Source organism: Gadus macrocephalus, chromosome 11 (genome assembly GCF_031168955.1).
Source record: "Gadus macrocephalus chromosome 11, ASM3116895v1".
Taxonomy (NCBI): Eukaryota; Metazoa; Chordata; class Actinopteri; order Gadiformes; family Gadidae; genus Gadus; species Gadus macrocephalus.
This window is the reverse complement of record NC_082392.1, coordinates 19,424,148-19,449,985: the sequence shown is the minus strand read 5'-3', so window position 1 is coordinate 19,449,985 and position 25,838 is coordinate 19,424,148. Positions and strand designations below refer to the sequence as shown.

The 25,838-nt window shown below is 46.9% G+C and overlaps 1 protein-coding gene across 1 annotated transcript in view; it reads left to right on the top strand.

The window, feature by feature from the left end:
* The window catches only part of dnah5 (dynein, axonemal, heavy chain 5), a 139,661-nt gene that overhangs the window by 104,054 nt on the left and 9,769 nt on the right, over positions 1-25,838 (top strand). The window contains exons 73-83 of the mRNA XM_060064883.1: positions 1,740-1,922; positions 4,790-4,894; positions 5,439-5,577; positions 6,642-6,756; positions 7,755-7,945; positions 9,510-9,631; positions 16,083-16,232; positions 17,103-17,348; positions 18,239-18,458; positions 19,802-20,007; positions 22,002-22,205. Coding sequence (XP_059920866.1) covers positions 1,740-1,922; positions 4,790-4,894; positions 5,439-5,577; positions 6,642-6,756; positions 7,755-7,945; positions 9,510-9,631; positions 16,083-16,232; positions 17,103-17,348; positions 18,239-18,458; positions 19,802-20,007; positions 22,002-22,205 — 1,881 coding nt within the window. The remainder of the gene's footprint in view (positions 1-1,739; positions 1,923-4,789; positions 4,895-5,438; positions 5,578-6,641; positions 6,757-7,754; positions 7,946-9,509; positions 9,632-16,082; positions 16,233-17,102; positions 17,349-18,238; positions 18,459-19,801; positions 20,008-22,001; positions 22,206-25,838) is intronic.

Below are 25,838 nucleotides of genomic sequence, written 5' to 3'. Positions count from 1 at the left end.
ACGCTCGGCCTGACAGCGACTGAACTTTAGGTTTTAAATGAGGAGGCTTTACTTTGCTCGCATCTCACTGTCTATGTGTCAGCTTGAGTCAGCCTAGAAACCATCACTGCTGCTATGAAATCTTCTGAGGTGGATTGGCACTGGGAATCGGCCTCTTTCCAGTCAGGCGTTTTTCCCCCAATTTGATCTGTTCCATTGTCACAAATATGGACTCTTCTCTCTTCTCTCTTCTCTCCACAAGAGGAGCCTGGGCTGGCCTGAATGCATCGTGTACGCGCTGTTAGATGAATTGGACTCCTCATGAATGCACTCTATTTGACTATAGTCAGTACATTTACTGACACTGGCATCACAACGGCCTTAGATTTCATTTCATTTTTCGAACATTGACTTTAACTTTAGTTTAATCAAACTTTGAACCACATTAAAATGATACTTATATTTATTAAGTTGATATAACATATTTCTGTGAATGAATGAGATTTACGCACATACAGACTGCCACACTGACGCACACAAATGGCAGCACTATTAACATCACAAAGCCCTAACACACAGGGCGAAGAAAGAGACGTTTGAAAGTGAGGGAGATGGGAGAAGGAGTGGTTACTCGTGTCCAGAGGCATTTGTTTGTCTCTCATTATCGCCTCTCCACTTTGAGCCCATGCTGATGCCACTTCTTCAGCTGCAGCAGCTCACTCCCTTGTATATATATACACACACACACACGCACACACATACACAGCAGAATGGGGTCTTTGGCATTCTGTGGCGAGCACTAGTTAGCATGTGTTCTGTCCAGACACAAACACCAACACTATTCATTGGAGAGCCTCCAGCATTCTCTCTCTCTCTCTCTCTCTCTCCCTCTTACGCTCTCCGTCTTGCGCTCTCTCTCTCTCTCCCTCTCTCTCTCTCTGTCTCTCTCTCACACTCCTTCCCTCTCCCCTCTCTCTCTCCTCATCTCTCTCTCCTCATCTCTCTCTCTCTCTCTCTCTCTCTCTCTCTCTCTCTCTCTCTCTCTCTCTCTCTCTCTCTCTCTCTCTCTCTCTCTCTCTCTCTCTCTCTCTGCGTCAGTCTCCCTCACCAAGATGAGGTTCTTATTCTTTAAATATCCCTGCCGTGTTGAGGAGTAAATGAGAGTCTCTGTGGAGAGCTCTGGGGACAGGGAACATGAAAGATAATTATATACCATTACCGGTGATAGAGCGTCGCCTAGAGCCAAAACAGACACGTGAAACACACGCATGTGCTCACACACAAAACATACACACATACACACACATACTGTCTAACACGTGCACACACACACACACACACACACACACACACACACACACACACACACACACACACACACACACACACACACATACTGTCTTACACACACACACACACACACACGAACTCACACACAATTAGCCTTTTCATGTTGCAATGCTCTTTGTCTGCTCGAAATCACATTGTAGTTTAACATGTATTCTCAAATCTAGGTCTTGCAGCCGCACATTGCTAACAGACGTGCAACAATGAGCCATGTCCTTGTCAGGGCGACATTGTACAATATCTTGCACAGTATATGAAAGATATTACTCCTTAAAGATATGACTTCAAAACGTATTATGCCGCAGCTGACGTAACAACACATAAGTCTCCTCCTCCACCTCCAAACTCCTCCACCTCCTAATTCCTCCTCCTAACTCCTCCTGCCTCTCCTCCGCCCTCCCCCCCCCTCGCAGGTGAAGGTGGGGGACAAGGAGGTGGACGTGATGCGGGGCTTCCGGCTCTACATGACCACCAAGCTGCCCAACCCCGCCTACACGCCGGAGATCAGCGCGCGCACCACCATCATCGACTTCACCGTCACCATGCGCGGCCTGGAGGAGCAGCTGCTGGGCCGGGTCATCCTCACCGAGAAGCAGGTAGCGTCAGAGGGATACACGGACTGCATTTTCAAGCCAGTGGCCACTTAAAGCGCTTTACAGTATTGCCTAACGTTGCACAAATTCATGCACACATTTGTACACCGACGGCGGAGTCAGCCACGCAAGGCGACAGTCAGCCCGTCAGGAGCAGTCAGGGTGAGGTGTCTCGCTCAGGGGACACCTCGACACTCTAGCTCGGAGGAGCCGGGGATCGAACTGGTAACCCTCCGGGTGCAAGTCAACCCGCTCTACCTCCTGAGCCAAATGGCGTGATAAGACGCTGGGGCTTTAGACAGGGAAACGCAGCAGTAATGATCATTGGAAGGCGGTCCAATGACGATGGCGGTGGCTCGGCCTATGCTTACTAAAATCATGTCAGTCTGGAACGGATCGTTTTCTTTATTTTTCTAAATTGGTGGAACTGTTTTTTTTGGTGTTAAATGGTCCACGGACATGGTCTGGGCTGTGAAGCATCGATAACGGCGAGTTGACCGTTTCAATGGATGTCTTGTGTGAATAAACGTCTCCTGAGAAATGGGTAGTGTCGGAGGAAAACGCCTGCACAACGGAATGTACTCCCTGCAGCAAATGGAGTAGAATGAGGGGGAGAAGGACCAAGATAAACGATGGCTCTGTTTGTTGATTCTCTGTGGTTTACAAAGAGAAAGGCGACCAACTGCCCGTGACTCTGACCCTCCGCATCATATTAGCAGTTACCTCGAATTCATATCAGCACCAAAGCTTAGGAAAATAGAGACCTCGGAAAGAAGCGAGGATAAACACAAACCTTTCCTTAAAAAATAGAAAATGAAAACGGCAAGAAAGAGCAAAGAGTAACAGTTTTTAAAAAAAAGTTAAAAACGTATACAGTCTCATAATCCTAGTCTCGAAGCTCCCCTGTTGACTCGACATTGCTCGTTATTATTATTACGAATTCTGTGCGCTACCAAGAGAGACACCGTCTCCATGTTTAGATGGGGATGATAACAGAGGTCACAGCCATCTATTAAAGCATGACGGGCTCTTATGAATAGGCATTATATTTGAATCGGTTTAATGAAGGATTGTTGTTTTTTTCCGCAACGGCTACGATTGCATATTACGTCCGAAAGGGTTATCGTTATGAATCGGCTCGAGATGGTTTGGTGGAAGATTGCACAAGACAGTACCTGACACATAAACGAAAATGGCTTGCGGCAAAGTGAGTGATCCACTGATTAGTACCTCCCCAGCCAAGGGCTTTTCATCTAACAAATGGACATTTCTGTCGATTGAGAGACCTGTCGAGGGCGATTACTCAAGATAGGGGCATCATTTGCGACGGCTTGAACCTATAAGGGTGCATTTGGAGATAAGCTGTGATATATAGGGCTGAGGGGTGTCTCCGAGATGAACAATGTGTGTTGGCAGGCCTCAGATATGTGTTTAAGCCGCTGACAGCCAGCCATGCTGTGCTGTTAGGGGGTTAAATTAAGCATCGAATAGTTAACCAAGGCAAGACGGCGAATCGAGAGTCAAACTATGGTCAAACTACTATATAAAAAAAATAAATGAATTGGTGCGTGTGTGTCCAGGGCATGCCAAGGTTCACACATACGCAGTGACTCATTTATGTGGGACTCTGTATTATTTGTGATTGTTAATTAACTATAAAGTAATTCCTAGGGGGAATAATACAGATTTGTGTCAGCGTTTATCGCACACCCTTACCTCTCCTTTGTTGTCCTTGTTGGAATGTTTAATCACGTAAATGTTAATACTTTAATTGTTATTTCAAAATCCAAGTGCAATAATCTATTTGAATCACAGAAGAAACGCAGGCATCAGCCGCAGTGGCCCCCCCGTTGCGTTTCTCTGCTGTACGTGGAGATTAGCACCCCATGCACTTCTTCTGCTCTATCTTCGCTCAGTGAGCGGCTTTGGTCTTTAGACTGCGTTGGCCTCTGTCAACAGGAAGTCCATGTTAGGATGGTTAACCCAGAGCTTTGTTTATCTTTCAAGGCAACGGAGTGGCTGTGACCGAGGCAGCGGCCAGCGGCTGTGGCAGCCATGTTCACCGCTGTTTTCTGTATCAGGCAGTGAGTCAGCCATTGTTGCGCAGAGCCACTTTAGATTAAGGTTTTCAGAGAGTGAATGGGAGCGAGGAAAACACATATATAATGATAATAATAATAACAGCAGATTGGAGTTAGAACAAAACCAGGCCGGGTTCTATTAACCGTCGGTGTGCGTGGGGGTGTTCAGGTGCACTGATCCTTGAACCGCCGCCGTGTCCCGGGAGAGACAGCGGAACCGCGTCAATCACCGCCGTGTGTCACCCTTTGTCACTCTCCATCACCCCGTTGATGAACACAAATCCCAGCAGTGTGTGTGTGTGTGTGTGTGTGTGTGTGTGTGTGTGTGTGTGTGTGTGTGTGTGTGTGTGTGTGTGTGTGTGTGTGTGTGTGTGTATATGTGTTGATATCTACCGCAGCGATTGTGTGTACATGTGCATTTTTATGTGTGTGCAGTGTGTGTACGGTGTGTGTATGTGTTGCTTTCGACCACAGCGATTGTGTGTACATGTGCATTTGTGTGTGTGCGTGTGTGTGTGTATGTGGCGATATCTACCGCAGCGATTCTGTGTGTGTGTTTGTACGGTGTGTGCTTACAATGTGTGTGGTGCATGTGTGCGTGTGTGTGTGAGCATGAATTGATTAATCCCCTGGTTTTCGCTTTCTGCAGCGAATCCGCCATGAGTCACTATTTATTTTTTTTGCAGCACCTTTTTTTCTACTTTAATAAACAATTCTCGTATTTGATGTAAAAGTGGAACGCTCGCTCACTGCTGGCTTGTTTTTTTTGTGTTGTTTGTGTGACCCCAGGAGCTGGAGAAGGAGAGGACGGACCTTCTAGAGGACGTGACGTCCAATAAGAGGAAGATGAAGGAACTGGAGGATAATCTGCTCTACAGGCTGACCAGCACGCAGGCAAGGGGTCCACACTTCCTCACATGCCAGTCTTCTGATTGGCTTAAGGTGTTGTTGGTACGATTTAAAAAAAAAAAAAAAGAGCAGAAGAGGGCAAGATGCTGAACCTAAATAACAACAACAACAACAACGTCATTCTGTCTGCGATGGTTTATCATGCCGGCCACACCCTGGAGTAAAGGAGGGCCCTAGAGAGTCTCGCCGCAAACCATGAAGATTACGTTAGCATTAGCATTTGGTCAGTGTACTCCCTCCATGGAGTGCCCTGTTCATGAGCACATAGCTCTTATCTGATTGTGTTTAACCGCTATAAACTCACCGATAAACACCGCTACGGACAGCTTCGGTTGGACTCTTTGCATCGACGTGCCTTTTGTTTCCCAAAATTCAAGACTTATCATGCCTTAGCGACTTTGGGTCAATAAGTCTGTCCAGCGTTCTGAGGGGATTAAACGACTCATTGACAGAAAGTCGCTCACGCAAGACCATCCAGGCCAAATGTCCTTGTCACCTTACTTGGTCCTGTGTAAACACGTCACTCTAGGGGTCGCTGGTGGACGACGAGAGCCTGATCGTGGTCCTGGGGAACACCAAGCGCACGGCGGAGGAGGTGACCCAGAAGCTGCAGATCGCAGCGGAGACGGAGATCCAGATCAACGCCGCTAGGGAGGAGTACCGACCCGGTAGGACATCTGTCGGCATGCTTCCTGGGGAGAAGCAGTAGAGTAAAATGCAGACATTGTACGCTATAAGTCAGAAAATAAACACTGCTGTGGTTTATTTTGGAACTCCTTGTCTCCATAGAGACCCAAGTGTCCTTAACTTACAGAGGTTCAGAGACCGAAACAAAACCACAAGGAAAGTTTGTCTGCAAAGGACTTCTTCGGTATGGACAAGCCCAAATTAACTTCTTCTGAAGTTTGCTGCCTGCTTAGCCTCTTAAGAATTTGTTATTAGTCTCAGACTGATAAGGGGCTTTCACTCCTGCCTAACCCTGTTAACCACATGTCAGTGGATCCAGAAATCCTGAAGCGGATCCAGGGTACTACGACCAATTGGATTACAATGGCCTTTCTTGGACTTGTTTTCGGAGGGGTATATTTTCATGTGTCCTCATTGGTTGAATACATTGGATCCGGTTCTTGATTTCTGGATCCGGTTCTCTACTCCTACTGTGCATAACAATGAGAATGATAAGAAGAATGTGTAGCTTTTTTGATTATGGATTAACATTTATGCACCCCCCCCTCCCCTCCCCTCCTCTCTGAAGTACTTCGGAAAGGCGGGTGCTTAGCAACAAGACTTGATTTATTCATAGGACAGTTTCGAGACTTCCTGTGTCACAGCCTATTGCCAAATATATTCTCATGTCTTTGGAAAAAGTAGTTTTTTATTCTGCACTAAATGACTAGGGAATATTTAAATGAATCCTAAAAGGCATTTTCAAGCAGTCTTAAAAACGAGGATAATGTCATGTTATCCGGGGCCTTTTTCACTCTGGGTAACCAGAATAAATTCGTGACATTTTGAATCCTGCCTTAATACCATTTGGTTTATTAATTTCACACTAAGTCTTGTGAAACTCATATCCATTGGGATTATTAACTGTGCGTGTGTGTGTGTGTGTGTGCGTGTGTCTGTGTGTATTTGCGTGTGTGTGTGCGTGTCTCTGTGCACGGTTGTGTGTGTGCCTTCTTGCGTGTGCGCTCTTGTGTGTGTGTGTGCGTGCGAGTGTATCTCTCCACAGTGGCCACCAGGGGCAGCATCCTGTACTTCCTGATCACAGAGATGAGTGTGGTGAACGTCATGTACCAGACCTCCCTCAGACAGTTCCTGGGACTCTTTGACCTTTCCCTGGCCCGGTGAGAGCTATTAGCAATTATTAGCAATAAGCTTGGCTTGAATGACCTCTCTATACTTAAAGGGGCTTGGTTTTGTGGACTCTACTGCAGACTTTGGAACTATAGAACCAGTGTAGCATCCTACTGGGCTTTTCTGCTCTTCTGAAACTTATGAATGCTCTTCTGAAACTTATGAATGCGTGTGCTGGAAAATAAAAGCTCCACTACAATTTGGGGTTAGGCGACAGGATGCTCCATGAAATTGACCTGACGTGCAATCTTTTGAGTAACTATAATATCGCCATTCCTGCAAACCGCATGTTTTAACCCGTGACGTCTTGATCTGAGAACCACTCTTGATCTGAGAACCTCGTACATCCATGAGCGATGTTCCAGGTGGCGTTAGACCTCGGGATGAGATAGTCTATCGCTCCCTTGTACCAGAGAGCTCCTGTTCCCCGTAACAACCCCCGACGCCCCCTCACAACCCCAACCTCAGTCCTCTACGTCCATTGGCTACCCGCCACTAGGGCTGCTCTATTATGGGAAAAATAATACTTATTCAGCTTTTCTCTCCAAAAAAAACCCTTAGTGACTGAGAATTTCCACTTAAAAAAATTAAAATCGAAAATAATTTCCAAATATGTACCCATTTGTTGTGCGATTTCTATAAAACTAAAACTTGCTAAAAAAATATATGTGTATATAAAACTTGCTCAAAATCATCCAAAAAAACACTCGATTATTTTAGGTTGGAGAGTTTTGACCCCTAAATTTTGATTAATTGCACAGCCCTACCTGCCACAGGCCCCTGTTTCCAGTCCTGCTGCCATACATTCAGTGCACATGACGTGCCACGGCTTGGATAATGCAGCGTGCACTCTAAGTGTGTGTGTGGGGGACGGACGGACGGACACCATCCCCCTGGGACACCATCCCCCTGTCCCTATTAACCCTGAGACCCGTTTCTACTGACCTACCTTATTTAAACCCATCTCCTCCCTCCCCACCTCAACCAGGTCGTCCAAGAGCCCCATCACAAGCAAGCGCATCGTGAGCATCATCGATTTCATGACGTTCGAGGTGTACCGCTACGCTGCGCGGGGGCTGTACGAGGCGCACAAGTTCCTGTTCACCCTGCTGCTCACGCTCAAGATTGACATGCAGAGCGGCAAGGTGAAGCACGAAGAGTTCCTCACGCTCATCAAAGGTGAGCGCTCCCGCTCTTCGATTGCCGAAGGGTTCTCGCTTCTGGGCGACTCGCGGCTTTTGTGTTTCTGCCGGAGGACCTCAGGGACTGGCTGTGCTCTGGGGGCGGAAGTGGCCTTGTAAGCGTTTGAACAAAATAGACACAACCCTCCTCCACACACAGGCGCGTACGCAAACGTGCACGCACGCACGCACACACACACACACACACACACACACACACACACACACAAACGCACACACAGATATGTACAGCTATTTTTAGTAGTTTAGTTTATTTATCTACTTTTATTTTAAGCATATTTTATGTGACGGGAACTTGCAAATTAGAAATGTCATTGCCCAGTGTAAACTATGTTTCCATTGTGTATATGACAATAAACAATCTTGTATCTTGTATCTTGTTTCTTGTACACACACACACACACACACATATTTGCCTTAACGATACACATGTTCACTTACACACTGACCCGGATGGCTTGTCATCGGTCCACTCATACACACACATTTCGGGATGGAAGCAGGCCTTGTGGGCATCTGAGCGAGTGCCTCTCATTTCCGTCGATCGCTGAAGGTTGAAGGACTTCATTTCTATTCATCCATTCGTCCCCTCCTCCTCAGTGCTGCTGTTTTGCACGTTCCACTGCTCATTTCTCTTTTCCAGGATTTCCATTCCTTTCCGGATGATCATTTCTCCCATGTTATTGTCTGAGTTGCATTGTCATCGTTTCAGAGCACATCCCTCTCTGTGGATCACTGAATGTTCCTTTATTCAGGCTTTCATTCAGATTCTTTCTCATTGTTGTTTAATGAAAGCCGCCGGGGAGCGTTCTCTGACTGGCAGCCGCACTCTGTGCGTGCACTGAGGACATTCCGGAGCTCCTCGTCTCAAGGTTCTCAGCGACAGTTTGCCGCCCCGTGGGTCGCGGTTCACGGGAGCACGGTGGCAGCCGATGCATTTGGCAAGCGAGCGCACGCAAACCACACCGCTATGAGCCCGCCGCTAATGCACACAGCTAGGCCATCTGTTGGGTCTGATCCCATACTGGTGGGTGTGGGTGTGTGGTGAGGTGTGTGTGTGTGTGTGTGCAATGTGCATATGCTTCTGCCTGTGTGCAGAGAGTTGTTTACAACGCTACGATATCCTTGCGATATATGTGCAAGGTATTGTCGCTACAGAACGTGCTTCATCGTGAAACTCAGATGTTAAGTGGTGATCTTAACAAAGCTACGTAGGACTATTCCCCGCAGATTGAAGCGCTGTTAACTAACAGAAAACAGCATTAATGAATGTGCAGCGCTTGTTACATTCATATGATCTGATGTAATCGAATTTCCCCTATTGAGATTACAGACAAAAAATATTAACCCTGTTTGTTTGTGATGAATTTATTTATTGATTCATTTTTGTCTGTCTGTCTGTCTGTCTGTCTGTCTGTCTGTCTGTCTGTCTGTGAAAGTCAGACAGACTTTCACAGACAGTGAAAGTCCGTGAAAGTCCGTCTCGGACGGACGGACTTTCACGTCCGTCCGTCCGTCCGTCGGTCTGTCTGTCCATCTAGGAGGTGCATCTCTGGACCTGAAGGCGTGTCCGACCAAAGCAGCCAAGTGGATCCTGGACATGACCTGGCTCAACCTGGTGGAGCTCGGCAAGCTGTGGCAGTTCTCTGATATACTGGACCAGGTACACACACGCATACACACACACACGCACGCACGAACACACCGACGTGCATACACACAGACAGACACACACAAACACACCCACACACACTAAAGCCCACATACAGACCAACACACACGCACGCACACGCACACACAGACACTGGCACACATAGACACACACACACACACACACACACACACACACACACACACACACACACACACACACACACACACACACACACACACACACACACACACACACACACACACACACATCAAGTATGCCAAATCTGTAACAAGAATGCTCACAAACACTTGGAGTTGCACACAGACAGTAGATAAGCACACACATGCATGTGCACACACATGCACACGTACACAGCCACACACACAAAGCCGCGCGTACACAGACACACATACATAGTCACACACACATGAATACACAATAGATAACCTATCATAAGCACTGGCTGATGCTGTGACAGATGTGTCCTTTTCTGAAGATGGTTCTGGTTTCCCAGAGTTATTTATTTTGGCAACATACCTGTCAAAGAGGCAGCCAGATATTGACAAAAGCACGCATACTCACACACACACACACACACAGACACACACACACACACACACACACACACACAGCACGACTGCACCCCCATCTCCTCTCCAGATCGAGCATGTCAACGTTGGTCTCATCAGCCCTCGCTTCATCAAACATAGTAAAAGAAAACACACACACTCAAACCAACACATACACACACACACACACACACACACACACACACACACACACACACACACACACACACACACACAAAAGCACATATACAAACAATCACTGCAGTATATATCAGCACATAAACACACAACCCCCTCCCCCCACACACAGACACACACAAGCACACCGACCGACTGAAACAGACACACACACACACACATACAAATATTGGCCTTAAAGGATGCACATGTTCACTTTCACACTGATGGTGTGCCATTAGCACACACACACACACACACACACACACACACACACACACACACACACACACACACACACACACACACACACACACATAGACACACAGACACACAGACACACATAGCCACTTGTGTGATTGACAGGCTGGTGGCTCCCAACGAGGGACTCGCTGCTCGCTGCGCTGTGAAATAAGCTTACTTTGAAAAAACGTTCAATCTTTCTCCTCAGTCATATCTTTGCTCTGTATGAGTGCGTGCATGTCTATGTGTGTGTGTGTGTGTGTGTGTGTACTGTGTAGGTGTGTTTGTTTGTTTGTGTGTGGGTGTGTGTGTGCGTGTGAAAGATGGACAGGTGGATGACTAGATTTTAGTCTAATTAAATCAGTCATAAAATAGAAAAAAAAGGAAAAGCATGTGCAGACGAGACAGCACCATCAAAGATGGAGGGGTTGAGAGAGAGACGGAGAGAGCAAGACATGGTTAAGAGAAAGACGGAGAGAGAGAGAGAGAGAGAGAGAGAGAGCATCTGCTGAGTATGGGTTCACACCATCGCGTGTACGCCAGACTGACAAGCTGGCATGAGGAACGCAACACAAACAAAGCAAAGAGTTCTCAATGTGTGACGCACACACTGGGAGAGGCGTGAAGAGGCTAGCTGATTGCAGCAATATGCTTGTACTCACAAACAGTGTTCCAATTATCACTCCAGCTTCGGGGGGGGGTCAGCATTTTGAAACGGATGGTGATGACGTCACATGTTTTAGGAACATGTACATAGGAAACTAGGTTATAAATATACGGTAGTGCTATCTCTATTGTGGTGTTTTTTTACATTAAGTCATTTAGCAGACGCTTTTGTCCAAAGCGACGTACAAAGGAGATGCTACAAGCAATAGAGCCTAGTGTAACAATAAATACTATTTCACACAAGAATCAACATGCAGAACTGTAAGCGCAAGTTAAGTAGCCTAATAGCTGAATAACGTTATGACAATCAAGGTAGAAACAGAGCACTGTCTTTAATAGCAAGTGTAGTTAGCTAGCTATTCAAAAATAGTTTCTGACTAGGTTTATGAGTTGAATTCCGCTAGGTTGGTAACGTTAAGCATGAAAGATTAGGCTTTACGTTATAGATATGATACAGCTATCAGGTAGTTGCACCCATAGACATACAGGTTGCACCACTTCAGAAACTGTACGCCAAAGACACATTGGTAGGGCGGCCAGTTGCTAACGTGATGATGGACCAGAGGAGTTGAGTTTATTCTCGACATTTCGACTTTATTCTCGACATGTTGACTTTATTCTCAACATGTTGACTTTAATCTAGACATGTCGACTTTATTCTCGAATTGCCAATTAATATTTTTCCCTTATACCTGGCCCTAATACGCTTCCGTACGAATGCGACTTCTGGCTCGCGGAAAAACTTTTTTGGTGGGATGGACCGGACGTATGAATCATTACACAGCCCCGACAAACAATGAATAGATATGTGAGCCAGTCAATACTTAATATAAAAACATTCCTTACCGTAGCTAGTGTTAGCCCGAGCTGAAAGAAGTTGGTTCATGCGTCAAGTTTAAGTTAAAGTCAGACGACGAGTTCAAGTTGAGGTCAAGCCATAGAGAAGACGTTGAAAGACCGCTGAAGACGTGTTAATGGTACAGTCCATTCAAGGGGTGTTTGAATTTTAATGTCAGTATATTACTCATAGCAAACATCGCACGCATTTAAGAAATAAGAAGACACTTTTAAACACGCAATTTGAAGAATAAATATATTATTCTCGGTACCCCCCAAAGTTTCATTTTAATGCCATTTGGGGGGTATCAAGTCTCAATCGGGACCGTCAGACCCCCCCGGTACCCCCCGTAATTCGAACACTGCTCACAAACGCACACACACACACACACACACACACACACATACACAGACATACAAAGTAGCGTACCGTGGGGTTTAAGTCAGGGCCTTCAGTAACGCACTCCACCAACGGCCGACCCCCAAACACTCAGACATGCACACAAATGTCATATTCCGTGCCGATACAGCCAACACAGCCACAATATGCGCTACTGCATGACATCCACAACAACACAGTTGATCTTCAGCAACAACAACAGCGCGCACACGCACACCACTCTGCATTGCCGCAGAGCTAGAGTAATGCAAGCATCACCGTCAGATCTGTCCTTGTGTCACTCCGCAACCAGATTGCACATCACACACACGACACAAAAACAAGTGTTCACAGTTATTGTTATTTTCACCGGATGCTTTCGCAACTTCAACGGATTCAATAAAGTAGCCTATAGCGACAATATTCCAAGTGTAACGCCAGTTCACAAGAAACATACAAGTAGGCCTTTATGCCACATATTTTACAACAGCTATTCCAGCCAGAATACTAAGCCCACTGGAGTAGTAGTGAACGGGTTCATTTAATATGCTTATTAAGCGACATCCACACACAGCATTACCATCAAGCCTACTGCCCAAAAATGCGTCACTACATTATCTCTCCTACACAGTGCAAAACTCACCCATCACCCATGGCCTGATGTTTTAAAGCTGCCTTGGTGAAGCTGTAAAGACTGCTAAATCCGGCGCTGTTCCATGTCCCCTCACTGATGTTGAGCAGCAAACACGGCCAGCAGAATAGCTTGTTCTGAACGGTGCTAGCCGTTAGCCAGTCATAGCGGCTGTAGTTGCACTCTGTAGTGCTGCACAAAAACCTTTCCCGGCCTGGGTCAGCCCATTCAGCTTCGGTGTAGGTCTTCTTCTTGAAATTAAATCTGTATTCTCTCCAAATGATCGCCTTGAAAAAGGCAAAACGAAGGAGATCAGAAACAGGATCACTAAGTGCTGTGAAGGCGTTGGCCATAGTAGTTCACTATCAACTCTGTACCGCCAACGATTCAAAATTCGCTGAAGACATCACCGGGGGCCAGCGCCCGCATATTGCTTGGCCCCGGGGGACGTTCTATTACTACACATCAACATTTGATTGGCTGATTACACACGTCAGTCAAATTTATTATCCAATGGGAGGTGGCAGCTTCAGCGAAAGGCTAGCAATACTTTTAGGGCTGGCCCCGCCGGTCCATGTAACCTAGCTGTGAGGCGTTATTCAGCTGAGCTCAGCCTTACAAAAGAAAATAGTTCTGGAATTATGTTGTAAGTACTGAAAAAAATATGGATGCGTTCAGACACAAATTAATGTAATTTTGAAAAAAATAATATGCATATATTATCTAGATTTTCACAGGGCCATCAGAGAAAGCCCTGCTGGCACTGATGGCCCACCACTGGACACACACTCATATATTTGTTGACAGAAAAATCTGGTGTAAACAAATTTACACCAAACACGAAATACAACACAGACCCAGGAATCTTATCTTAATGAAAGGACTTAGATTAATGTAATGTTGAGTTTCTGCTCTGCAAAGAGTAAGCCAAGGGTCTCTGTTTACTGGCCTACTGGGAGAAGTGTGTATTATTATTAATATGATTATAATAAGTCGAGATGCGGCTGTCATTTTTACCCTTTTCAGTGGATAAACATTAATATATGTTGGTGAATATTTTACCATCCACTTTCAATGGCGTTCGGTTAATCACAATAAAAACATTCTTTCTTATTTGAGAAGATAAAAAAATGATTGCCATGTGGCTCTCTATCGTGTGGTGTCACAGTTGACACAATTGACGCGTATTCCAATTATCTTGAAACTATTTCAACTCAGAACAAATGTGACCACCCTGCCTAGAGGCAAGTCTATGCAAACATTCTTTTTCTGATCATGTCTATGTGTGTGTGTGTGTGTGTCCGTGTGTTTGTGCATGTTTACCTGTGCGTGTGCTTGTGTGCATGTGTATGTGTGTGGTATGTGTCTGGTCCCTGTGTGCGTGGCCCTGTGTGTGTGTATGTGTGTTTGTGTGCGTGTTCTCTGGTCCCTGTGTGTGTGTCCTCTGGTCCCTGTGTGTGTCTGTGTGTTTGTTCTCTGGTCCCTGTGTGTGTGTGTGTGTGTGTCCCTGTGTGTGTGTGTGTGTGTGTGTGTGTGTGTGTCCTCTGGTCCCTGTGTGTGTGTGTGTGTGTGTGTGTGTGTGTGTGTGTGTGTGTGTGTGTGTGTGTGTGTGTGTGTGTGTGTGTGTGTCCTCTGGTCCCCGTGTGCATGTCCCTGTGTGTGTGTGTGTGTGTGTCCTCTGGTCCCTGTGTGTGTGTGTGTGTGTGTGTGTGTGTGTGTGTGTGTGTGAGTGTGTGTGTGTCCTCTGGTCCCTGTGTGTGTGTGTGTGTGTGTGTGTGTGTGTGTGTGTGTGTGTGTGTGTGTGTGTGTGTGTCTGGTCCCTGTGTGTGTGTGTCCTCTGGTCCCTGTGTGTGTCCCTGTGTGTGTGTGTGTGTGTGTGTGTGTGTGTGTGTGTGTGTGTGTGTGTGTGTCTGTGTATGTGTGTCCTCTGGTTCCTGTGTGTGTGTGTCTCCTCTGTTCCCTGTGTGTGTGTTTGTGTGTGTGTCCTCTGGTCCCTGTGTGTGTGTCCTCTGGTCCCTGTGTGTGTGTCCTCTGGTCCCTGTGTGTGTGTCCTCTGGTCCCTGTGTGTGTGTCCTCTGGTCCCTGTGTGTGTGTCCTCTGGTCCCTGTGTGTGTGTGGTCCCTGTGTGTGTGGTCCCTGTGTGTGTGTCCTCTGGTCCCTGTGTGTGTGTCCTCTGGTCCCTGTGTGTGTGGTCCCTGTGTGTGTGTCCTCTGGTCCCTGTGTGTGTGTCCTCTGGTCCCTGTGTGTGTGTCCTCTGGTCCCTGTGTGTGTGTCCTCTGGTCCCTGTGTGTGTGTCCTCTGGTCCCTGTGTGTGTGCCCTCTGGTCCCTGTGTGTGTGTCCTCTGGTCCCTGTGTGTGTGTGGTCCCTGTGTGTGTGTCCTCTGGTCCCTGTGTGTGTGTCCTCTGGTCCCTGTGTGTGTGTGGTCCCTGTGTGTGTGTCCTCTGGTCCCTGTGTGTGTGTCCTCTGGTCCCTGTGTGTGTGTCCTCTGGTCCCTGTGTGTGTGTGGTCCCTGTGTGTGTGTGGTCCCTGTGTGTGTGTCCTCTGGTCCCTGTGTGTGTGTCCTCTGGTCCCTGTGTGTGTGGTCCCTGTGTGTGTGTCCTCTGGTCCCTGTGTGTGTGTCCTCTGGTCCCTGTGTGTGTGTCCTCTGGTCCCTGTGTGTGTGTCCTCTGGTCCCTGTGTGTGTGTCCTCTGGTCCCTGTGTGTGTGTCCTCTGGTCCCTGTGTGTGTGTGTGGTCCCTGTGTGTGTGTGGTCCCTGTGTGTGTGTGGTCCCTGTGTGTGTGTGGTCCCTGTGTGTGTGTCCTCTGGTCCCTGTGTGTGTGTCCTCTGGTCCCTGTGTGTGTGTCCTCTGGTCCCTGTGTGTGTGTGTCCTCTGGTCCCTGTGTGTGTGTCCTCTGGTCCCTGTGTGTGTGGTCCCTGTGTGTGTGTCCTCTGGTCCCTGTGTGTGTGTGTGGTCCAGATCAGCCGTAATGAGAAGCAGTGGAAGGCGTGGTTCGATAGGGAGGCACCGGAGGAGGAGCAGCTCCCCAACTCCTACGACCAGGCCCTGGACTGCTTCAGACGGCTGCTCCTCATCCGCTCCTGGTGCCCCGACCGCACCATCGCACAGGTACGGCCGCGCGCCTGTGTGAGTGTGTGTGTGTGTGCGTTCATTCCTATGTGTTTATGACTGTGTTCAATCCCGGTGTGTATGTGTGAGCTTGTGTGTGTGTGTGTGTGTGTGTGTGTGTGTGTGCGTTCATTCCTTTGTGTGCGTGTGTGTGTGTGTGTGTGTGTGTGCGTTCATTCCTTTGTGTTCGGTGTGTATGTGTGTGCGTGTGTGTGCGTGTGAGTGATGGTGCCCAGGCCGCACCCTGTGCCTGTGGCTGTGTGTGTGTTTATCTGTATTGTCTTATGAAAATAATGACAAACAGAAGGAACGGCCTGAAAGCTCTTCTTCTCGCCAATGGGAAATATTTATGAAGTCCCCGGGCCAACTTTATCAGAGTTTCTGCCTAGGATGTGCGTGTAGTAACGAGGGCTCTATTAACTGGTTTTTGGGTACTTGGCTCCAAGCAGCTGGACTGGAGACAGTGGGCACCACTGCAGTTACAATAGCCATGCTGAATGCATGCTGCAAGTCACAAGACTCATTCATGCATTTAATTGAACTTTAGCACTTCAACATAGACCTTAGCATTATGTATCGTCTTACCCAATCTGTCTTTGTTGAATACAGGGAATGGTTGTGCCTGATTGTTAGTGCTTGCCACTTGTTTCTATGAGCATCCTTGCTGTACCGACAGCGATATATTGTTGTTCCTCTTTCTTCGGACAAATGTGCTCATTGTAAGTCTCTGGATAAAAGTGTCTGCTCAATGCCCTGAATGTAAATGTTAATTTAAGTGTAACTCGACGACCAATTAACCACCGTCCCTTCACTCTCCTATCGTTGACGTTCGTCCCCACCCCTCCCCCCAACCCTTCTTCATCCTGCCAGGCCAGGAAGTACATCGTGGACGCCATGGGGGAGAAGTACACGGAGGGGGCCGTGCTGGACCTGGAGAGGATGTGGGAGGAGTCGGACGCCCGCACGCCCATGATCTGCTTCCTGTCCATGGGCTCGGACCCCACCGACTCCATCGTGGCGCTGGGCAAGCGGCAGAAGATGGAGACGCGCTGCGTGTCCATGGGTCAGGGCCAGGAGGTCCACGCCCGCAAGCTGCTGCAGCAGACCATGGTCAACGTGAGTCGGGCCTCCAAACCATGGCAGCATGTGGCTGAGGAGGTGGAGCAGGTTGCCTGGGAACCGGAAAGGTTGCTAGTTCGATCCCCGCCTCCTCCTAGCCGAGTGTCGAGGTGTCCCTGAGCAAGACGCCTCAACCTGACTGCTCCCTGAAGAGCTGGCTGTCCCCTTGCATGGCTGACGCCGCCGTCGGTGTGTGAGTGTGTGCATGAATGGCTGAATGTGAGGCAATGTTGTAAAGCGCTGCGAGTGGCCACTGGTTAGAAAAGCGCGGAATACATTTTTTCAATGTGAGTCTGCCCACCAGGGGGGCCAGGCACTGTGTGCCGCCCGGGCCACCTTCACGAAAAATGGATTGGCAATCAGGATTTTAACATTTTTAATAAATGAAAATATATATATTTTAAAGTATGCCTAAAAGGACGGGTGTCGTGATTGTCTGCCCGCCCCCCCCCCCCTGTGTGGGTTTATTCTCCGGGGCTCCCCCATCAGTCTGGACACGTGACTAGGCCCCAGCCAGTGTTTGGGTTCACACACCGGGCACCCTGGTGGCTCTGTTGTACGAGTGTCACGACGCAACACAGTGTGAAAGCGCCTCCTCCTCCCCGCTGTTTGTTGTTCTGTTCTTTATTTATTCCCTTTGCTCGACTCGTGACTGGCGTGCCTAATCGCGGAGGACGTTCGGTCCTTCACAAAAACGTGGAAATTCCTTCAAGGTGTTTAATTAGCATGTAAATGAGGGAAAACAGAGTCTTTGTTGGCCCCGCCAGTTGTTTCCCCCTCGTATCGCACCGAGCACAGCGACACAGAAAGTGGGGATATTTGTCAATTGGCTCCGGCCTCAACATGACCCCCCCCTTGTCCCCCTCTGTCCGTCCGTCTGTCTGCAGGGCGGCTGGGCGCTGCTGCAGAACTGCCACCTGGGCCTGGACTTCATGGACGAGCTGATGGACACGGTGACGGAGACGGACGGCGTGCACGACACCTTCCGCCTGTGGATGACCACCGAGGCCCACCGCCTCTTCCCCATCACCCTGCTGCAGATGGCCATCAAGTTCACCAACGAGCCGCCGCAGGGCCTGAGGGCGGGGCTCAAGAGGACCTACGGCGGTGCGTGGCGAATCGATGGGTTGTCTGTGTGTGGGTGTCTGTGTAGGTGTGCGTGTGTCTGTGTAGGTGTTTGTGTGCGTGCGTGTATGCGTGTGCGCGCGCGCGTGTGTGTGTGTGTGTCTGTGTGTTGGTGTAGGCTTGGGCTTGCGTGTGTGTATGCCTTTGTGTGTGTGTGTGTGTGTGTGTGTGTGTGTGTGTGTGTGTGTGTGTGTGTGTGTGTGTGTGTGTGTGTGTGGGGGGTTTGGGCGTGCGTTTGTGTGTTCAGTGAGTGAGGGAGTGTGTGTGTGTGGCTGTGTGCGTTGAATAATGAGCTTCTAGGGTATGCAGATGGACGCGGCAGAGTTAATGTACGTGTGTGTGTGAGTGACTGAGTGAGTCGGTGGCTGTGTGGGTGAGTGTGTTCAGTGAAGAATGATCTTCTACGGTATGCAGATGTGTGTGTCTGTCCACGGAGAGAACCAGCCTACTTGAAACCCCTCACTCACACTTTCACACTGCTTCTTGCTGCATCCAAAAATAACAAAATCGCCTTAATGTTTGTCATTCTAACTTCAACCTAGAATCCCTTTAAACCTTAAATGTTACAGTGGATAGGTTTGTACCCGCAATGGTACATTAGCATAGCTCTATTAGCATAGCTCTATTGAGTGTGCAACGCTGGCACAAAACTGGGGCAGGCTGGCCTGGATGCATATTGGAGTTCTTAATGAAGTTCAAATTGTCTGCTGCGTGTGGGAGTGCACTCTTCCCATCTAATTTTGTACAGTTTAATATGTTCCAGGCCCCAGTCAGTAACTTCTAAAAATACATTTTCCCCAGCAACCATTTCCACTCAGGGCTGTTCATAAATAGGATCATGCTGCTTAATCAAACCAATCACTGCACTTCAGGTAATCTAATCAGATCCGATGTTAGACTCAGCGCAGCAATGATTTAATTTAGGCCCGAGTGTTACAAAGAACAGCAACGTCATTTGCCTAAGAATATCATGGAAATTACTGGAATTCGTCTTGATTTGTGATGAGCTCCGAATCAATATATATCGTGTGCAACTGCCGAGCGGTGTCATATATTGAAAGTGCTTGACACTTGGTTCTATGAATATCCTTCCTTACTGTTCCGACAGGGATTCTTCTGACAAATGTACTTATTGTATGTCGCTTTGGATAAAAACGTCTGCTGTATGCCCTAAATGTTAATGTGAATGTAATTATTCTTTAACGAAGCTGTGGTCAAATGCCATATCGACCAAACACACCCGAGTACCTCTAGCCCATCTACTAATCCCGGGTAGCCCTGAGGTCCCTTTCAGCTAATCCCCTGTATAAACCCCCCCCACCCAGGTATCAACCAGGACCTGCTGGACGTCAGCAACATGGTGCAGTGGAAGCCCATGCTGTACGGTGTGGCCTTCCTCCACAGCACGGTGCAGGAGAGGAGGAAGTACGGGCCGCTGGGCTGGAACATCCCCTACGAGTTCAACCAGGCCGACTTCAACGCCACCGTGCAGTTTGTCCAGAACCACCTGGACGACATCGACATCAAGAAGGTCTGTGGGAGGGCGGCGGTACCTTGGGTTTGAAGCCTTATCGGTAATGATTTACGCAATGTATTATTATAAATATTATAGCATCAAATACATGGACACAAAGAAGGTCTGTGGGGAGGGAGTTTGTTGGGTTTGAAGCCTTATCGGTAATGATTTACGCAATTTATTATTTAAATATTATAGCATAAAATACATGGACACAAAGAAGGTCTGCGGGGAGGGAGTTTGTTGGGTTTGAAGCCTTATCGGTAATGATTTAAGTATTGTATTATTATAAATATTGTATCATAATATTGCATAAAATACATAGACAGTTAGCAACACCTGTGATCGATCATCATATTGCGCGTGATTAAAAAGGATTTATTAGGATAAATGATCAGCAGAGGCAGATCATCTTCATCATCGTCATCATCAGAAGTTTATCGCATCGAAGGAGCGAAAACTAGTTTTTAGGGAGAGCCTGGTGATTAATCTCCATCCGGCCGATCTGATCTGAGTACTGATAGTCTTTAATTGCTACATTTTTCATTCAACACTTAAATAACACTCAAATAAATGTTGGTATCCCTCGCCACTTAATCCAGACTTCCGAGCTAAATTTTTTCTGGGCTTCATTCCAAAAATGGTCTCTGCCCCTTGGCATATGAATTTGGACTTGTGTTTTATTTTATATATTCTGACACAAATGTATGCGCTCGATGTAACTCGATGATGGTGTCCAAGTGAGGCAACACTTAGAATAAGAGTGCATTAATTATCTATTCAATAACATTAGGTAATGGAGTAATAAACGCTATTATATAGCATTAGCATAGGGGTTGGGTTATGTTTTTGTATTGTAGTTCAGTTCTTGTAGGTTAAAGTGACTCTGGTTAGGGTTAGCGAACTAAATAACGTCTGCATTTAAATTCATAAAAATTAATTCATAAAAAACATAAACAAAGTAACCTTAGTTAACCTGAACACCATTAGTAAACATGAAACGCCTTCAAAGTTGAAATGGTTTGAACTTTGAGCGCAGCGTCAAGGTGGCCAAACTGAGTGGTTTCGCTCCGCCCAGGGTAGCATCAAAGCTAGGTGGGTCTTCAGCGCTCAAGTAAACGCCAGCAGCTGTGACCCTGAAAGCTCAACATGTTACAGCCACTTTAAGGAACGAAGCGTCTGGTAGTTACACGCGGGGTAGGACGGAGAAAATCCAAATTCTTACGGACTTCCTTGAGAAGGTCACTTAAGCTTAAATCTGAATGTCACAGATGGCGCATCGCATGCAAATAGCAGAATGCACAGTACCTTTCCCAGAAGTACCAAGGGTAACCATGCATTTCAATTCAGTTATTTCTGGCCTATATGTGAATGTCCGTATCCAAGATGAGATGTACTTTATGCAGGCTGATAAATACATAGATCGACAGACAGACATACAGACATATAAGTACTTTATTCACCCTGGAGGGGTCATAATGCTAAAGTAATTAATAGAATAGTTTAGTTAAAAATTTGGCGGAATGTACAGAATGCCCAGCATATAAATACTCCCCAGTCGACTCTGATCCCCTCGATTGCTCCAGCCAGTTGTAAAGTCTTATTGCGATTACATCATACTGTATGTACAGTATACATATGTATGTTTGAATATACCATAGGCCCATATCATATGCAGGTAATACCTTCAGTTTGTTATATTTTGTCTATTCAGTAAGTGGAATATAATTGGTAATACTTAATAATAAGGGGACATAAATGATCCATTCAATAACAATAGATAATGCATTAATAAACGTTATCATCTAGCATTAGCATAGCAGCTAGGGTTTGGTGGTTGTATCGTAGTTAAGTTCCTGTTGGTTATAATGACTTTGGTTAGGGTTAGCTAACTAAATAACGTATCCATTTAAATAGTAAAAACAAATGCATCAACAACACAAACACCATAAACCGCTCACCCCCGACATATGATTGGATCACCCAGCCTCTGGCTCCTCCCCCCACAGGGCGTGTCCTGGAACACGGTGCGCTACATGATCGGCGAGATCCAGTACGGCGGGCGCGTGACGGACGACTACGACAAGCGGCTGCTCAACACCTTCGCCGCCGTGTGGTTCAGCGAGAACATGTTCGGCCCCGACTTCCACTTCTACAAGGGCTACCGCATCCCCCGCTGCCCCGGCGTGGACCAGTACCTCGCCTACATCCAGGTGGGAAAACCCAAACATCGGGGAATGCCGGGAAAATGTTGTTGAAACACGCCGCGCGCGATTCCCAAACAGCGGGATAACACGCAGAGGTTGTAACTGTTACGCATGCACCTGCACGCATGTTCACGGTATCGCACGCACTCACGCACACACACACACACAGACACACGCACAATCACACACATGCACGCACACACACACAGACACACACACACGTACACACACACATGCGCAATATCGCACACACAAACACACACACACACACACACACACACATGCTGGTGTTGTGTGCACTGGAGGATTGTGTGTGTGCATTGTGTACGTTCGCACACTCACATGTACACACACGCAGACAGTATAGTACGCACTCACACTCGCGCACACTCCCACGTACACATACATGGGCAGTATCGCACACACTCACAGTCACACTCGCGCACACACACATACACACGTTGGTGTGGTGTGCACCGGGGCCATTGTGTTAGTTTGGTTGCCGGGTGACGCTGGCTGCAGAGTCTGATGTGGCGTTGTATAAGACACGTTCAGTCTCGGCTAAGTGGGCTCCTGTAGAGCTCCTATTTGTTCACAGATTACGGTTGATTTATTAGAGTGTGCTGGGTCTATGCGTTCGTGTGTGTGTGTGTGTGTGTGTGTGTGTGTGTGTGTGTGTGTGTGTGTGTGTGTGTGTGTGTGTGTGTGTGCTCATGTCTAGGGGTGGTTGCAGTGCTAGTTTCATTACAGCCACTTTCATTATGATGGATGCTAAGAGCTGGGAGGCTCAGAACGCTCTCTCCTTCGCACCGCCCCACAAATAGAGACCGGGAAAAGAAAGAAAGAAAGTCACGGCCAAAAACACACACACTGACATACTCTTGTACTTTTTCACTCTCTCTGGTGAATTTGTAATTCAAATTCAATAGAAAAAAATTGCTTTATTGGCAGATAAACCTGGAAAAAAACCTTAACATTGCCAAAGCAGTATAAAAACTCAACAAAGGAAAATATAAAATATAACCATCCCCCTTTAATCTCTCGCTCTTGCTCTCGTTCTCTTTCACTCTCACTCTTACTCTCTTGGTCTCCCTCTTCTGCTCTCTCTCTCTGACACACATGTGGAAACACAAACACACAACTTAACACAAGGGGCGGACATACAATTCTGGTGGAGAGGAGCTAATTGACCTCCATCAGGGGAAAGAAAGGGGATCTTCCATCCGAACACGCTGCACTTGTCTCTGGACTCGCGCGTGTGGATTCCTCGGTCCCATCTCCTCCCTGGTAGATGGGGAGCAAAGCGGTGGACACATGAATCAGCCCAGCCCATCTCCCTTTGTTAGGATGTTCTTCATCTGGAGGCTGTCTTAACAGCGAGCTCCCATTCCTCATATTTTGGGGGCAAGGAAAAAGAATAGAATGTTTTCCTGTGGTTTCACATGACAACAATGATTTGTCATTTTGTTAGGCTGTAATTGCCGTAGCTCTGTAGACTGCTTACTATTCGCTAGGTCAGTCAAATCAGTCCTCGGTACGGTTAGAGGCCTCTTTTGTGTTGGTTTGGTGGTACTTGTGATTATAATATCAACGGAAGATAAATAGCGAGGAATGAAAGACATAATTGCAATAGCTCGCATCACATTCCTACGTAAATAGGTTCAACAATGTTCGTGATTTGTGAACGATTCTTGCACACATACACGCATGCAGGAACGCTCGCAGAAACACACACACATCTCCCTATAAGAACCTTATACTGTCACAGTCCTGACAGCTTGTCTGCTGGCTAGAATGGCTGAATGATGAGTTCGCGCCGGGGCCACTTAGTGCCCCAAGATCAGTAAGGGGCTGAATCGCAAACTCACTGCAATATCTCTAATAAAATCCTTTTAATAAAACTGTTTCTGTTCAAATGCATTGAATGAAAATGTTGATGGATGTTTTACTCTGAAGGTAGTCTCACGAATCAGACTGCTCAGTCTGATTCACAACTTTTCTCGGTTTTGGGGCCTCAGTGGTGGAACGAGCTCCCTGCCGCTCTCAGGACCGCAGAGTCGCTCACTATCTTCCGAAAAGGACTCAAGACTCACCTGTTCAGAGTTCACCTCGACTCTGCATAGCCACCTTTCCTCTTCTGACCACCATTGTACACTGTATTGTAGTGTATTGTATTGTATTGTATTGTATTGTATTGTATTGTATTGTATTGTATTGTATTGTAGCACTTAACTGTGTAGCAACTGCAGCAGCTGCTATCATGTCTGTAATACGGGGAATTGATTAACCTAGCGATTGTGGTACTTGCACTTGGTTCTATGAACATCCTTTCTGTACCGACAGCGATATATTGATGCACTTCTTATGACAAATGTATTATTGTAAGTCGCTTTGGATAAAAGCGTCTGCTAAATGCCCTAAATGTAAATGTAAATGCTCAAATCTAGCCATAAGTCTGCCAAAGCCGACACATGTCTGCTGTGGCAATCACGTGGCTGGAGGAGGGGAGCTGGGACCGCGTAATTGGCAAACGCACAGTTCACCAGCAAGAAGGAAAGTGTCTGAAAAGGTTTAAAACACTGTGTAGACGGGCCACTGTAGAAACGCACTTATTAAAAATCCCTCTGTGAAAGCTTCATCCACTCTCAAGAATGAGTTGATCTGAGAAACAAATCTGTTTCCGGCACAGGCTCTGTGCCGTCTCATCCCAGAGGTTCTGCAATAAAGCAGTAGGACTGCTGGAGCCAAAATGACTCTAAAGCTTATTAGGGTATAAAAGGGTAAAGGCTGTTTTGACCGTCGGTTAAATATATGTTCTTGCTTTAATGGAATGTTCTGTCTTTCAAACGTCTGGTCGATAGAAAACGAATTCCCCGGTCCTATTCTGTTGTCTACATTTTATTGAGACGTCAACACTGACGTGGGCAATGCTGCACTTATCGTAAATGTCTCCTTTTTCGAAGTAAGCCAAATCAAAGCTTCTGTGATAAACACTTTGTCGGCATTTCTGCTGTGACGGGAAGGACACAATGTCCACAATGCACCTTGTTTTGCGGCATTTACCGTTGACCTCCCCTTCTAAAATGGTCACTTGATGGATCAAAGTGAGGTCATGATGTGTGTGCCGTTGTATAAATAATCTGTCTATGTTCGACTGCTTTGTTTTAACTAGGAACACCAGGCTAATTGACACCTTCCCTAAAGTGCCCTTAAGAGAAAATGAAGCATTTCGTCATAACTCATATTTAGGCCAAATTGTGATATCTGAAGTGAACCTACTCTCCTAAAGCTGCTGATTCACTACGCCTCATTGGTTATATCCTAAGCCAATCAGAGTGCGTTTTACATTCCATAATCACTATCTGCCTAAGTCTATCTATTTGGCTAAGGCGTTTTTGCCGCTAAATACAAGATGAACCTTAAAATATGACTTGGGCAATGTTGCTATGAGGTTAACCATTTGTATCTGACTTGGATGACACCTCCAAGTAAAGATTGACTGTAAAAGGTTGCTGTTTTCAACACATGTTACTGTGCCCGGTAGGCATTTCATAGATGGAGGGATGGAGGGATGGATGGATGGATGGATGGATGGATGGATGGATGGATGGATGGATGGATGGATGGATGGATGGATGG